The 13,476-nt window shown below is 56.6% G+C and overlaps 4 protein-coding genes across 4 annotated transcripts; 2 read left to right on the top strand and 2 right to left on the bottom strand.

The window, feature by feature from the left end:
* Positions 1-1,854, top strand: W97_00679 (uncharacterized protein; the record flags this gene model as incomplete). The annotated part of the gene is made up of 3 exons (XM_007778591.1): positions 1-128; positions 190-613; positions 664-1,854. 3 exons carry the CDS (start codon positions 1-3, stop codon positions 1,852-1,854), a joined length of 1,743 nt encoding a protein of 580 aa, XP_007776781.1.
* A 621-nt stretch (positions 1,855-2,475) lies between these two features.
* Positions 2,476-4,978, bottom strand: W97_00678 (uncharacterized protein; the record flags this gene model as incomplete). The annotated part of the gene is made up of 2 exons (XM_007778590.1): positions 2,476-4,806; positions 4,856-4,978. The coding sequence occupies 2 exons, from the start codon at positions 4,976-4,978 to the stop codon at positions 2,476-2,478; spliced, it is 2,454 nt and encodes an 817-aa protein (XP_007776780.1).
* A 353-nt stretch (positions 4,979-5,331) lies between these two features.
* On the top strand, positions 5,332-6,048 carry W97_00677 (uncharacterized protein; the record flags this gene model as incomplete). The annotated part of the gene is made up of 1 exon (XM_007778589.1): positions 5,332-6,048. One exon carries the CDS (start codon positions 5,332-5,334, stop codon positions 6,046-6,048), a length of 717 nt encoding a protein of 238 aa, XP_007776779.1.
* A 1,511-nt stretch (positions 6,049-7,559) lies between these two features.
* W97_00676 (uncharacterized protein) lies at positions 7,560-9,472 on the bottom strand (the record flags this gene model as incomplete). The annotated part of the gene is made up of 2 exons (XM_007778588.1): positions 7,560-8,891; positions 9,050-9,472. The coding sequence occupies 2 exons, from the start codon at positions 9,470-9,472 to the stop codon at positions 7,560-7,562; spliced, it is 1,755 nt and encodes a 584-aa protein (XP_007776778.1).
* Positions 9,473-13,476: the final 4,004 nt, after the last annotated feature.

The raw sequence follows: 13,476 nt of genomic DNA, 5'->3' as shown, positions 1-13,476 counted from the left end.
ATGGGATGCGTGGATGTTGGCATAGAGCTGGTGGATACAAGACATGAGACTGTAGCGGTGCAAGCTGCTGAAGGCTACTCAAGAGTCAGCGGCAAGGTGGGAACGTGCTTTGTCACAGCCAATAGTGGGTACGGCCGACTCTGCGGATCATATCGCCTCTCATGCTGATTATTCCCCTCCTCGAATTAGGTTCTGCAACAGCCTCCCGGGTCTTGCGACAGCACTCGCGGATCGCAGCCCCGTCTTCTGCGTAACGAGCTCTGCACCGCTGCGGGATACGGGGACAAACGCCTTGCAAGACTTTCATGATCAAGTCGTCCTCGCTAAGAACCTTACCAAGTTTGCCCAGCGCATAACCAACGTTGGAGAGATACCTCGTGTGGTTGCTTTAGCATGGCGGACTGCAACCGCGGGCGCTCCGGGACCGGTGGTGGTAGACTTCCCGATTGATATCCTGTTCACACCTGTAGATACCGATAGCATCGCTTGGGGGGGCATCACGGCACCACCTGTATCCCTTCCTGGGCCAAATCCGAGCGCTATCGACGAAGCAGTACGGCTCTACCGAGCGTCTGAGCGGCCCTGCATCATCGTGGGCACCGGCGCCAAAGACGTGAGGACCTTTTCGTCATGCCTCCTTGCCACTTACTGATGCTCTAGCAGGCCGAGGACGAGATCTTGAAGCTCGCCGAACCAACCCGTACGCCCATATTCCATACCTCAAAATGCAGCACCGCGATCCCTTACACCCACCACCTCCGCGCCGGCCTAGCGACCAGCCTTGCCTTCCTCCAGCCGCAAAACAAACCCCAGCCCGACCTCATCCTACTGGTCGGCGTACGTACCGGGTTCCTCCTCGGCGGCCGCAGCGGTGCCATCATCCCTAACACCGACTGCAAACTGATCCAGATCGACGTCGACGGCTCCGAAATTGGGCGCTCGCACTACATAGACGTCGGCATTGTGTCCGACGCCTCCCTTGCCCTCAGCGCCATGCACACCCGCCTCGCCAGCGACTCCACTGCCACCAAGGCCGTCGCGAACGAGGAGTGGATCCGCACAGCGCTGGGCCTGAAAGCGCTGAACGCGCGGAATGACAGGGACCCGGTTATCGATGAAGAGAACGGCCGGCTGCACCCCTATCACGCGCTCAAAAGAGTCTTCACCTCCGTCCCACACAACAGCATCGTGTGCATCGACGGCGGGGAATGCGGCGTCTGGGCACAGCAGCTCCTCGAGCACGCGCACGCACACCTTTCCATGGCCACGACGGGCTACATGGGCTTCCTAGGTAACGGATGGGGTTATTCGCTTGGCGCCGCAGTCGCGGATCCAGGCCGCATGGTGCTGAACATCCAGGGCGATGGATCGGCCGGGTTCCATATCGCGGAGCTGGACACGTATGCGAGGTTTGGACTTAGTATCTTGACCGTCGTGGTCAACAACGCTTCATGGGGCATGAGCCGCGCGGGGCAGGAACTCATCTTCGGCGGGCAGACGGCTGCGCGGCCCGCGGTTGCGCTGAGCGAGCAGACGCGTTATGAGGTCGTGGCTGCAGGGTTCGGGTGCGCCGCTGCGCGGGTGGATGCACGAGAGGTCGATGCGGGCGGCGAGGATAAGGGGCAGTTTGTGCTGGATCGTGTGGGGCATGAGGTTCACAGAATGACTATGGAGAAGGGGCCCGGGCTGCTGAATCTGGTGGTTAGTGAGAAGCCGGTACATGATGTGACGAGGGCGATGGTAGGGGCGACAGGGGACCCGGACGTTATTGTTGTGCCGTATTATGATAATCTGCCTAGGCCGTATTATGGGAGGGGAAAGGAGGCGGATGGGAAGCAATATGATCGGGAGTAATGGGAACGTGGCTACATTTTCTTAATACGTAAGAGCGTGTTCTTCTGTATTTCGAGGCTTCTGGGTAATCTGTCAACAAACTGAACACAAGACACACCATTGAATTCTAGAGCACAACATCTCCGTCTTGCATCCCATTCTCCTGCCCCCTTGTCCATAAAGTCCTACACAGTCAAACCTTGAGCCCATTGCTCACCGCAAGGACCCACTTGAGCTTTCTCCTATCCCCAGCCTACATCAGATGACGTAATCCCTAAAATCTTAAACGCTCATCCTGATGTTCGCAAACAGTCCAGGATGCTCCGCTCTTGTGATTCAGAGTAAGAATGGTATGGGTTTAGTTGTATGATATACGGTTCAGTGATAAGAGATGACGTTGAAGTTGATTTTGGTTATGAGAAAAGATCGGTTTGCTAGAGTATGATTTAGCTCAAGGCATAGCGCAGCAGGAAAGGCAGGTCAAAGAAGAACCATGGCTGAGTAGAGGAAAGTAATGTAGTACTTGTTTTCGGAGAACAGCCATCTAGGGGTATGTTGCGTTACCCGAATCAGGCTCTTTTCCACAAGTATCGCTACGTGGTAGCCCTCTGGACAAGAAAGCCGACCGTACCGACCCCTCTATCAAGCACCGAGTAAGCCTGAGGCGAGTGCCTCCAGGTCCTCCAACGTTTCGGGTTCAGCCCGCTCTGCCGCCTTGCGCCGCTTGCTCTTTCCATTCCTCGTTCCCTCTTCCTCGCTGTCTTCATCCTCAAACCACTTCTTCGGCCTCTTCTTCTGTGGCCGTTCCTCCTCATCACCCCCTTCCTCCACCAAACCAGCCGTATCCCTCACGAAGTCCGCAAAAGCGTCCGCACCCTCGCCATCTCGCTCCACCTCAACCCCTCCAGCACCCTCCTCCTCCCTCTCTCTCCTCTTCCGCTTCTCTCTCTTCTCCCTCTTCTTCTCCTTCGCGAGCGCCTTATCCCCCACATCCGCGACGCCAACCCTCTCCCTCGCCTCCCTCACAAACCTCTCCCGCTGCTCCTCCGGCGCGCCGCGCTGCCTGAACGCCTCTTCATCTTCAAGCTCGTAGATCTCGTGCGCGTTGCCCTCATCATCGAAGACGAGTTTCTTGTTCCCCCCTTTCAGCTTCGACAGTTTCTTCTTGCTCTTCAGCAGCTTTTCGCGGCGCTTGGAGTCGATAACAAGGGCCTGTGCGGCGCCGGGAATGCGGACTGTTTTCTTTGCTTCCGCAGGTGGAGCGGTGGGGGTGGTGTCCTCGGGATCGGCGTCGGCGTCGGTATCGGTGTCGGTGTCAACGGCTATACGGCGCTTGACGCTCAAAAAGTCGTCTTCAGGGGCCTGGTCGTCTCCATTAAAGCCGTCCTCATCGTCCTTGACGAGTTTGGTGTAATGGTCCGCCAGAACGTCCTGGTTGCGGCGCTCGAACATGCGGTCGTATCTTGTGCGGACCGCATCCTGTTTCTTCGGCTTCGGTTTCTGCGGTGCGGCATCCTCCTCGCCCTTTTGTTCCCCATCCTCACTCTCCTCAGAGGATGGAGACACGCCCCTCCTGGGCGCATTTTTCAACTCCTTCGCATTATCCCCCTTCAAAAACTTGATTCTCGGCGCCCCGGGTAATCCCAAACTCGCCGCAAACTCCTCTAGCGCCAACTCCCCGAGCCTAAACACCTCCTTATCCCGCATAATATGCACGCTCCTTACATAGCTCACAAACGCCTTCTGGCCTAGATACTTGAGCTGAGGGTCCTTGAAGCACATATGTTGCAGCTGATCCCTAATGGAGCTCTGCTTCTTTTCCCTGACCCCGATCCGCTCAATCGGCACTTTGCGCGCCGCGAGCCGCGCTAGCATGCCTGCTTCCTCGCTCGGGTCCAGGAACAGCACCGCGCGCCCGTCGCGCTCGTACCGCGCGGTGCGGCCCACGCGGTGGATGTAGGTGTCGGCGTCCTCGGGGCAATCGACTTGCACGACCCAATCTACGGCGGGGAAGTCGAGGCCGCGGGCTGCGACGTCGGTCGCGAAGAGGCAGGAGTGCTTGGCTGCGGCGAATTTGGAGGTTATGTCTAGCCGGGCGGTTTGACGCTGGCGACCGTGCAGGTGGAGCAAGGGAATGCCGGGCTGCATGTGTCGGAAAGCTTCGTAGACGAATCGGACCTGTTTTCCGGAGGAGAGGAAGACGATTATTTTGGACTTTTTGCTGGATTGGAGGAAGGACCACAGGGTGTCGAGTTTTTGGGGGAGAGGCGTCAGGATGTAGTTCTGCTGGAGCGTCTGGGGCGTGGCGGTTGAAGCGGACTCGTGGACAGAGACGTATTCCGGTTCCTTGAGGCTCAGGCGGGCGAGGTCGGACACTCTTTTCGTCTGTGTGGCGCTGAACAGGAGGGTTTGCCGGTCCTTGGGGAGATACTCGACTATAGCATCGACGTCGCGCTGAAAGCCCATGTCTAGGATACGGTCCGCCTCGTCCAGCACCAGCATCCTAAGGTTGTCCACGTTGAAAGCTGCTGTCTGCGACAAGTGTTGCAGTATTCTACCAGGTGTGCACACCACAATGTTCATTCTTGCCAATGCGTCTCGCTCCTCCTGCAAGCTCTTCCCACCGATAATCAAACCCGCGGCAAACAGATGGCCTCTCTTGCCGACATTGCGCAGAACCTCGAATATCTGGATCGCGAGCTCTCGGGTGGGCGAGATGATCATGGCGCTCAGTCCAGCATCCGCGCCGACGCACTGCGCACGGTATAGATTCTCTAGCACCGGCACAAGAAATGCCAAAGTCTTTCCACTGCCTGTCTTTGCTGCGCCTAGAATGTCCATTCCCTTCAGCGCCAGCGGTATAGCTTTGGCCTGGATGTCAGTCAGGGCGGCGAAGTGGCACGCTTTCAGGCCGGCTTTGGTAGACTCTGAGAGGGGCAGGTCTGCGAAGCTTTTGTATGTTCCTTTCGGGTCCTGCGTACATGTCAGTGTATTGTGTGTTTGCTGCGCGAAGTGTGCTCACCAGCTCCGCAACCGCCTGCTCCAGCTTCTCGACGTCCACATCGTCCCGCTTGCGCTTCTGTGCCCGGGCCTGCTTCTTCGGCTTTGTAGGCCTCGTGCGGCCTGTAATGCCTCCCGGTGCCATGTTGTCCTCAGTGTGCTGCTGAGTGTGCGAGTCTTGTCGTCCGTGTGGTGAAGTTTAGGTTTGCGGTTCTGCGGGCAGATGCTCCAGCAGAATTTCTCGACGCAGCGGAACATTTCGCACACCGCCCGCGGCAGAAGAACTGGAGGCTCACGATCCGAGGAGCCCCGGCTTGCACAACCTGGAACCGCTCCCGCAGTACGCTTGCCGATCGCCGTCACATTCGTGGGCTCTCCCGTCTCGGCTACGAGCCCGGCGCAGTTTCACATTGTGGCAGTTTCAAAAACAACGTTTGCGACAGCACCACAGCAACCGCTCTGGTTGTTTAAAACACACTCGTTCAACATCCTCCCACCATGGCGGATGCGCAAGATTCATACGATGCCCTCGCGCACGAGGAGGCCTCAGCAGCAGCCGCAGACGACACCTCGACGCTAGACGCGTTAGAAAAAGAAGCCAAAGAGTTCGACAAAGACGCCGAGATCGACCGCATCCTCAAGGCGTTCCGGCTCGACGCCTACGCAGTGCTAGACCTGCAGCCCGGTGTGCCCGAGTCCGACATCAAAGCCGTATACCGCAAAAAGTCCCTCCTGATCCATCCGGACAAGACCGCCAACCCCGCCGCGCCGGATGCCTTCGACCGGCTCAAGAAAGCACAGACGGAGCTCATGGACGAGAAGGCGCGGGAGCGGCTGGACGAGGCGATTGCCGACGCGCGCATGCTGCTGATACGCGCCAACAAGTGGACCGTCGACAGCCCCGAGCTCAAGACGGCGGCGTTCAGGAAGCAGTGGCGCGAGAAGACGAGGGAGGTGCTGGTGGACAACGAGGTCAGGCGCAGGAAGCAGGTCAAGGCGCAAATGCAGGAGGAGGGCCGGGCGCAGAAGAAGGAGGAGGCGGAGATCGAGGAGAGGAAGCGGAAGAGGGATCATCAGGAGAAGTGGGAGGAGACGAGGGAGCAGCGCATTGGGAGCTGGAGGGACTTCCAGAAGGGGAAGACGGGGGGTGCTGGGGGTGCTGGGGGTGCGGGGGGCGGGGAGAAGAAGAAAAAGAAGATGAAGGTGCTTGGGTGATGGGTTAGGCGCGAAGCTCGAAGCGCGAGGTACGAGGTGCAAGGCGCTAGGTGATTTCTGATGTGCGGCTGCATAGCTCAACTGGCGTTATGTTTGAGGGTCGTGCATTCGATGGTCAAGGCCACGACGGTTGCTTAGGAGTTGCTCTGGGTGCACGGAGCGGACAGCGGCGTCTGGAGTGCTTGCTTCACCGATTAGCTACCTACAGAGCAGGTGAATCTAATCAAGAAGTTGAATCCTCTGTCGCCTTGCCAAGCGCAGGGCCATGAGCACCAACACTCACGACCACGCTTTCGTCGACTGATTCTAAAGCCTTATATATCCTATATGGTATCTTAAGCTCCGAGCTATCCTCTTTTTTGACTTTATCAGCAATTATTGTAGTAAGATTCATAGCAGCTAGACGCCTCAGAGTCCTTGGGGTTGATGTTCTGAAGCCGTGGATGAGCGGTTGGCCCAAAGCTTACTCCTGTTTTGAAAAGAGTTGTCGAAAGCCAAGCCATTAGCGTTCTCCGCGATTTTCTATAGTATATCGCCATTTTGTTCTGTAAATCGCGACGGGTGTATAAGATCTAAACGCTTGGAAGCAGCTTAGGGGCCTCGGGGCTAGCTCGGAGCTAGCTTAGAGCCAGCTTCGATGCCTTAGATCCGCTTAAGTTGAATTTCCAGCTCGGGTAAATCTAAGGCGTTGGAACTAGCTCTAAGCTGCCTCTAAGCGACTAGATCTCATGCGCCCGTCGCAATCTGTAAAGCAAAATGGCAATGTGCTATTGAAATTCGCGGAGAACGCTAATGGCTTGGCTGGCGACAGCTGAGAACGAGAGTAACCACTCCGTGGCGACAGAGTATTCACTTCTTCATTAGAGAAAGCGCGTGAGAGTGGAAACATGTCGACGTTCGTGTTTTGTTTTGGCCTTCATCCCATTCAAGACCAACCGAACTTACGCGACGCTTATGTACGAATGAGAGAATTCTCCGACACCGCTGATAAGCCCGTCTCCCCGCTAACTAATGTCCTAGAGGGCACGCAAATGTTCCCCCGACCCCTGCGGCGTCATGGGACGGGCCAGGGCGTTCGAAAATTCTCCGAGGGCGTCCAATGGTTGCCCATGTCCCGGCACATCCGTTGCCGCTACACGCCTAACGGCTATCATTTGAACCATGAGAGAACTGAAAAGGGGATTCCAGAAATGCGAGATGCCGCGTGTGCCGGTACGTGATACCAGACGATGCGATAAACATATGCTATGCTATGATTTCCTCCAAAACAAAGAAAAACCTACATGTGTTGCCACATTGCAGGGTATCTCGGGCATGGGCGGTGGTCCAAAAGCTATAGTGCCGAGAATCGAAACGTCGTTACCTCCGAACCTTCGTAATGCATGCTTTGAAACGACAATGCGTTGGTGTGCAAATCCAGCTTGCGTGCGACTGTATACTTTTGTGCTTGACCATCTGGCGAGACGCGGCGTAGATTTCTTCTTTCATTCCAGGATTACTGACCCTTCATGTTAGTCAAGCATCCCGTCGATACCGAACCGACGCTTCTTGTTGCCTTCAGAAGCCCCGCCCTCACGTTCTTCCTCCTCCTTACTCGATATCGGCTTGTGTTGCCGCACACGTTCAATTCCTTGGTCGCCTGTATCTATACTAGATGGCTGAGCTGGACCTGCCGAGGGTTCCACTGATGGCGAAAACTGGTAAAGACCGCGGGAATCTGGTCGGGATGGGTCTCGCAACGACAGTGCGCGGCTTCGGCCCCCTGAAGCTACTGACGACGGCCTCGGTGCGCCACCATACGGGGTTGGAGGCGTAAAACCTACTGGTGAGGATTGGTATGACCGAGGATAGTCTTGTTCGGATCCTCGATTGCCAGGTGTCATGAACGACGTCGCGGGAGGGGCTGTTGGCAACACTGGAGCTGCAGGCGCATCGCGAGAAAAAAGAGGTGGCGATGATACAGCTCCTGCCCATGCTGGTCGAGAAGAAAAGAAGCGAGTCGGTTCTCCAGCTGCCGCTGAGCCGGACGCTGTGGGAGTTGGCGGTAATGGCCTGGGGCGTGACGGGATAGGCGGCTCAAACACCGGCAAGTTGCGGCGTTCAATGGGTGGGAGCGCGAGTGTGACGAAGAAGAGAGACGTCCTAGCGAGACGGAACAGAACGTCGAGCGCTACCAACTGCCCGTCCGGAAGTCTGAACCTCAGATATTGATGTCGGAGATCGTAATCCTGGCTATATGATTCGAAATTGAGGTCTGTGACATGCCGAACTGCTTGTTGCTGAGCTTCCTGCTCGTTCTGGCCACCTGAGTTGATAGGAGGCATGTAGGTTGGATCTTTGTCTTCTTTCTCCTCTCGAAGATGTTGCCTCAACCGCTGTATGTCGTTCGCATGGCCAATATCTAACATCGTCATAAGGTCCTGTCCCACGACTTCCCTCCCATTGGCAAGCACTTCTCGGAAGGCCTGGTTAGACTTCAGTATGATAAGATCCAGATTGAGGAACACGACCGGGCGCACGGCGGCAGCAGCAGCACCTTCCGACCGAGGATGGAACGGAGCATTAAGGCTGTCAATACCCGGAGGTCCTGTCGCGATCAGAGGGCTATTCTCCTGCTGAGCACGTGTCGCTTCCCCTGCTGCAACGCTCTCACTTGCTCGCAAAGTACGTAGTGAGTCGGTCCTCCTACGGCGGTTGGGATCGGAGGACTCTTCTGTTGAAGTCGGCGAATATGGTGTTCCAGACTGCTGCCTAGCGATTTCTGCGTCCTGCGTCGTGGCATCCCGATCATCCCGCAGCCTTGGCCGCCCCCGTTTCTTATGCTGGACATCATAGCAGGAGTCCTAGCAGTCAAAACATAGTCAGCCTACCTTGCATCATGCATCCAGACTCTGCTTGTGAGTCATCCTACCTGCTTCCCAGACGCCACACACCGAGGGCACGGTCTTTGCACGTCGCAGCTCAAATGCGCACGTTTACAATTCAGGCACGCAGAAGGTACGTGGGCCTTGGTCCTACGCGCATGCCTGTTCGGTTGAAATGGTGTTGTACTCGCGAATGCCGCCGGCTGAGATTGAGCACCAGGGAGCTGTCCGCCGACAAGTTCGGCTTGCCCACCGGGATAGGGTGGATAGGAGTGTGGTTGTAGAAAAGCATAGCCCTGGTACGATGCTTCGGCAGAGGCGGAAGGCTGTTGCTGCTGCTGTTGATGAAATCCATACGGCGCCCTAACCTGAGCCTCTGCGATCGCGCGCTGCGGAAGGTGCGTCGGCGCACTGGAAACCACGAGTCTACCGCCGGGCTCGCCACCAACGTCTCTGCGCTCAGATGGTTCCGGGTTTCGTCCTCTGTCTTGATCAGCTGTCTGATAGTCTTCCAGCTGGTCCCCGGGTGACCGTCGAGGGGTTGAGTGTGAGTCTGACATGGGGGGATAGGTAATTCCGCGGCGCTAGCTAAGGTTGTCTGAGCTAACCCACTGCGAGGTTCGCTAGGTCCGCCCAGATGGCTTATGAGGACAAGTGGAGCAGGATGGCCTATCCAGAAGATGCATAACTTTTCCGGCGTTTTATTTTTGCAACGACGAGAGATGCCTCCAGCCGTCGGTGGCTCGTAGTAGGCCTCGAACAGGTATGAGTTCCCAGTGCCTGTTATGTCGTGTGGACTAGCCTCCCGCGCATACCTAGTGATGGGTTAGAAAGAAGAAACGCCGTTGGTGGACCTGAGAGCCAGGAGTTCAACGTCTTGTGTGTCAAGGGTAACGAAACACAACGATCGTACTCCGGACGTCACAGCACAAGTGCAGGACTGCCTCGAGAGCAGTGTTCGCAGGGTCTAGACGGGGGATTAAGATCGCTGGGCGGGTCCGGACGCTCTCAGCAGATTGCACTCAGAGAACAGAGATGTTTGAGGTGCGGCGGTAAAGACAGACGATTCAACTAGTAGGCTGCGATGCAGGACCCTCCGCCTCACGACCAAGGGGTTCGAAAGACGTTTAACCGAACGCTCGTGGGCTCTGCTGTGGGGTGGGCGATTGAGAGAGGCAACTGAAGGGCCGTAAGCGAGCTCATGCTGGGTGGGGACTATCTAGGTAGTAGTACCAAGCTTTCGGGGAGGGAGCATCTGGGTACATCTGGTACATAGACTGCCTATCCAACAACCCCTGTCACCGCCTGCATACGAGAGTTAGCCATGGGATGGGATCATTCCCGCGCCGGTTCAAGGTGTCAACGCCACTGTGACGTGCGCGATGCTAACGGAGAGCGCCGTTCGGCTGATCGTTCGCTGCCAGAGCGCAATGGGTGTTTAACGTGAGTTTTTTCAGGTGTGGCACCACAGTCCGGAGTACAGTAGGGCAGAAGCTTGCGTGTGAGGCAGGAAATGGTGGCTGGCGGCCGAACAAGCGCTTTTGCATGGGCGCTGGCAACTTGATAGCCCTAGCCGACGACGGATTTTCAACCCGTGCCAATCAGCATTCGACCTTGCTTTATTTGCAGGCGATCGTGAGGTACTCTGTTGTTTCTTTTTGCCTCTGGTTCGCCGCCCCACGGGAGCGAATCAGTTGCGAGATGCTAAGTCAGGTATGGCAGCGAGTTGCAAATGTGGCTGCCGACTGACAGGGCCCGCGGGACCGGGGCTAGGCTGCTTATTGGACTGGCCTTGTTGCTCGTTCTCAAAAAGGGTCTCTCCACGTCCGCGGCACCACTCAGCGGCCATCTCTCGATATAGATAGTATTGGAGAACAGCTACTTCTTGCTATCCCAATAGCCCCACCGCCTCCAACATCGAACAATTCCCTTGGCTGGAGAAAAGCCCCCAGTTTGGTCGCCCTCGTGGGCATGCGCTCTCGACGATGTAAGAGGTCGATCTGTCATGAGGCATAGATGCCCTAATAGCCGGGAGCGGCAATAGCCGCTCGCCATGTTGCATATTCGCTGCCAGCAGTCTCGCCGACCACAAAAACTGTGCGCCTGCAGTGCTCTGCTTTGTTCGACGAAGCCACATGGTACTGTGGCACAGCATGCTATTGTAGACCGCGATATAAGCCCGCTGACGGTGCAAATGCACGCTGGGACCAGAGAGAGTTGCAAATCACTGCCGGGGCCACTTGCTTGGTCAGATCGAGTGCAAAACATCAGCCAGCTCCCCAGGCCAGAAGAAAGCCGCACGCAACAGCGGAACCTCCTACAAGTCGCGACACAGCGCTGTGAGTCCACATGCCAATGGTGCGTTTCCATGTACGCCGGCTGCAGCATGAGAGTTATCCTTCTACCTAACGGTGACGTAAAAAATGAAGGGTACCTTCATCATCGTCTGAGGAATGAAGTCACGACACGGGTCATGCCGTCACGCCGAGGCTTTGACGTCGGCGGTGTTCGACCGATGGATCTCGCAACGGCTCCGGCATCAGCAAAACTTCCGATGAGCGAGGCGGAGATAACCCAACCTTTGTGTAGGCCGGACGGGAGTAAGAGCCTTGCAACGGGGCCAGCGCAAAGAAGCTGCGCATGTGACGCAGCGTTGTCCAGGTACAGCGTTCAAATACACCTGTGAGTAAGAGAAGCCGCTTCTATGAGATCAATCCCTCACTCTGTGGCAGGGAAGACGCAGTGTGTGTGGCGTTTAACAGGCGCAACCTTTATGACAGATAGGGTTGTTAGCATTGCGGATGGCCACAAGGCCGCTGGCTGGAAGCTTGGAAGCATGAGGTGACAGGCGGGCCGCCAGGATGGAACCGAACCAAGTGCACATGTACGTACATACCCGGGCCGCGCGTAGCGTGGCATGGGATGCCTGTAAAAAGCCCTATTGTTACGGAGCTCGAGCGGGCCGGTGAACAAAGCAGGTGGCCGGGGCGAGGCTAAGATCTAAGCGCAGGGACCACATGTACAGATATGGACAAAATGGTGAGAAAACTCGCTGGCATGGCCGCGGAAAATCCTCGTAGAACTTGATACACATTCATGAGACCTCCTCGAGAAAGGACGCGAACTCCTGGCGGAGTAATCTGCGAACATCCAGGCAATGGCGGCCGCCTGTGGTGAGGCGGTCATCGACGTCCGAAATGGAGTGTCCCGGCTTCCGCAGACCTGCGCTGCACATCTCTACACGCACGTGCAGGAGCGAGGCGCCATTCCACCGGACCGGAAGCTTAAGTTAGGGCAGAGCACGGCCGCTCGCGTAGACGCCGCGGAAGGCTTGGGGAGTCGCTGGTGTCTGATGGCTGCGCCCACAAGCGCCTGAAGACACCCCGTCGAGTATTGTGAATACTAACGGCTGGCATTAGTGATTGTCGCCTGCCGGGAGCTAGACGTGCGGTCGAAGAATGTGAATGTCGCTTCTCAATGTGCCGGTACTTGATCCACCCACAGCCCGATCGACGCTGCCCCAGGTTCAGCGCCAGCCCCAGCAACCTAGCTGTTGGATGCTCCGGGTAGGCAAATCCCAAGCGCAGTCGCTCCTTGGCCGATTCGATCCTCGCTTTTCTCGGCTATGGGCGGTATTTCTTTAGGACATTCTCGGTTGATCGACCTCCGCCGCAGATTACTGCTCCGGAGATTGTTCCTGCAGTGGCTAGATTCGCCCACTTCCTTAAGTACTTAGGTAAGTACTATCGAGCCCCGCGAACTAGCAGCAGGAGCAAGTTGATCGTTGCCTGAGGCTATGTCGCTGCTTCGCAGCAGCCTTAGCCACTTAGCTACGGAGTATTCGATCTCCGTCTGAAAGTCTAATGACCGCCAGCAGTTGTAGAATTAGAGTCCTATGATCTCGGGTCACACGTACTCCTAGCTAGGCAAGTGAGAGGATGCTTGCGCTGATGAGCCGCCTGCACCGAGCGGCTGTCCCGAGGCGGGCGACAGGGAATCCCTGACAGAGGCTAAACGGCTATGTGCGTGAGCGGGCGCAACGTTACAAGTAGTAGCAAACGATGAGCCCGTCCTTGTGGCAACGACGAAGGGTCTCAGCCGCTTCGGGAAATAAAAAGGAAGTTCACAGGCGGGAGAGCTCGAACGGTCATGGAAGCTTTGCGGCAGCGGCCTTTGAGCCGCCGCATCCGTGTTGAGAATCACGTGACTTCGCGGGAGCAAGGAACGCACTACAGACGCGCCACAGCCACTTACACAAACCTCACCTATCGTCGGCTCCCAGATCATTCTGGCTGCAGCACAATGTCTGCTTAGATATATGGGCTAAGAATGGACGACACGCACAATGCTAAGTGGAGAGGGTACTCGTGATGATGCAGGGCGACTTCGCCTGAGGCTAAGGTATATAGGGTAATTTTGATGCACATGGAAGCGCCTTACTTGACTGTTAGCCCAAACAGAACCTTCTAGCATTCCCCTGTCCCTCACATATCGCGAGGTCCCGAGGGCCCCCACGCGTCTTATTCTCGTGAGCGGGCTAGACACACATGGATGGACAGCCTCC

This window comes from Coniosporium apollinis (assembly GCF_000281105.1).
Source record: "Coniosporium apollinis CBS 100218 chromosome Unknown supercont1.2, whole genome shotgun sequence".
NCBI classification, from domain to species: domain Eukaryota; kingdom Fungi; phylum Ascomycota; class Dothideomycetes; genus Coniosporium; species Coniosporium apollinis.
The sequence above is the reverse complement of the archived record's forward strand: the minus strand, read 5'-3'. Positions and strand labels throughout refer to the sequence as shown.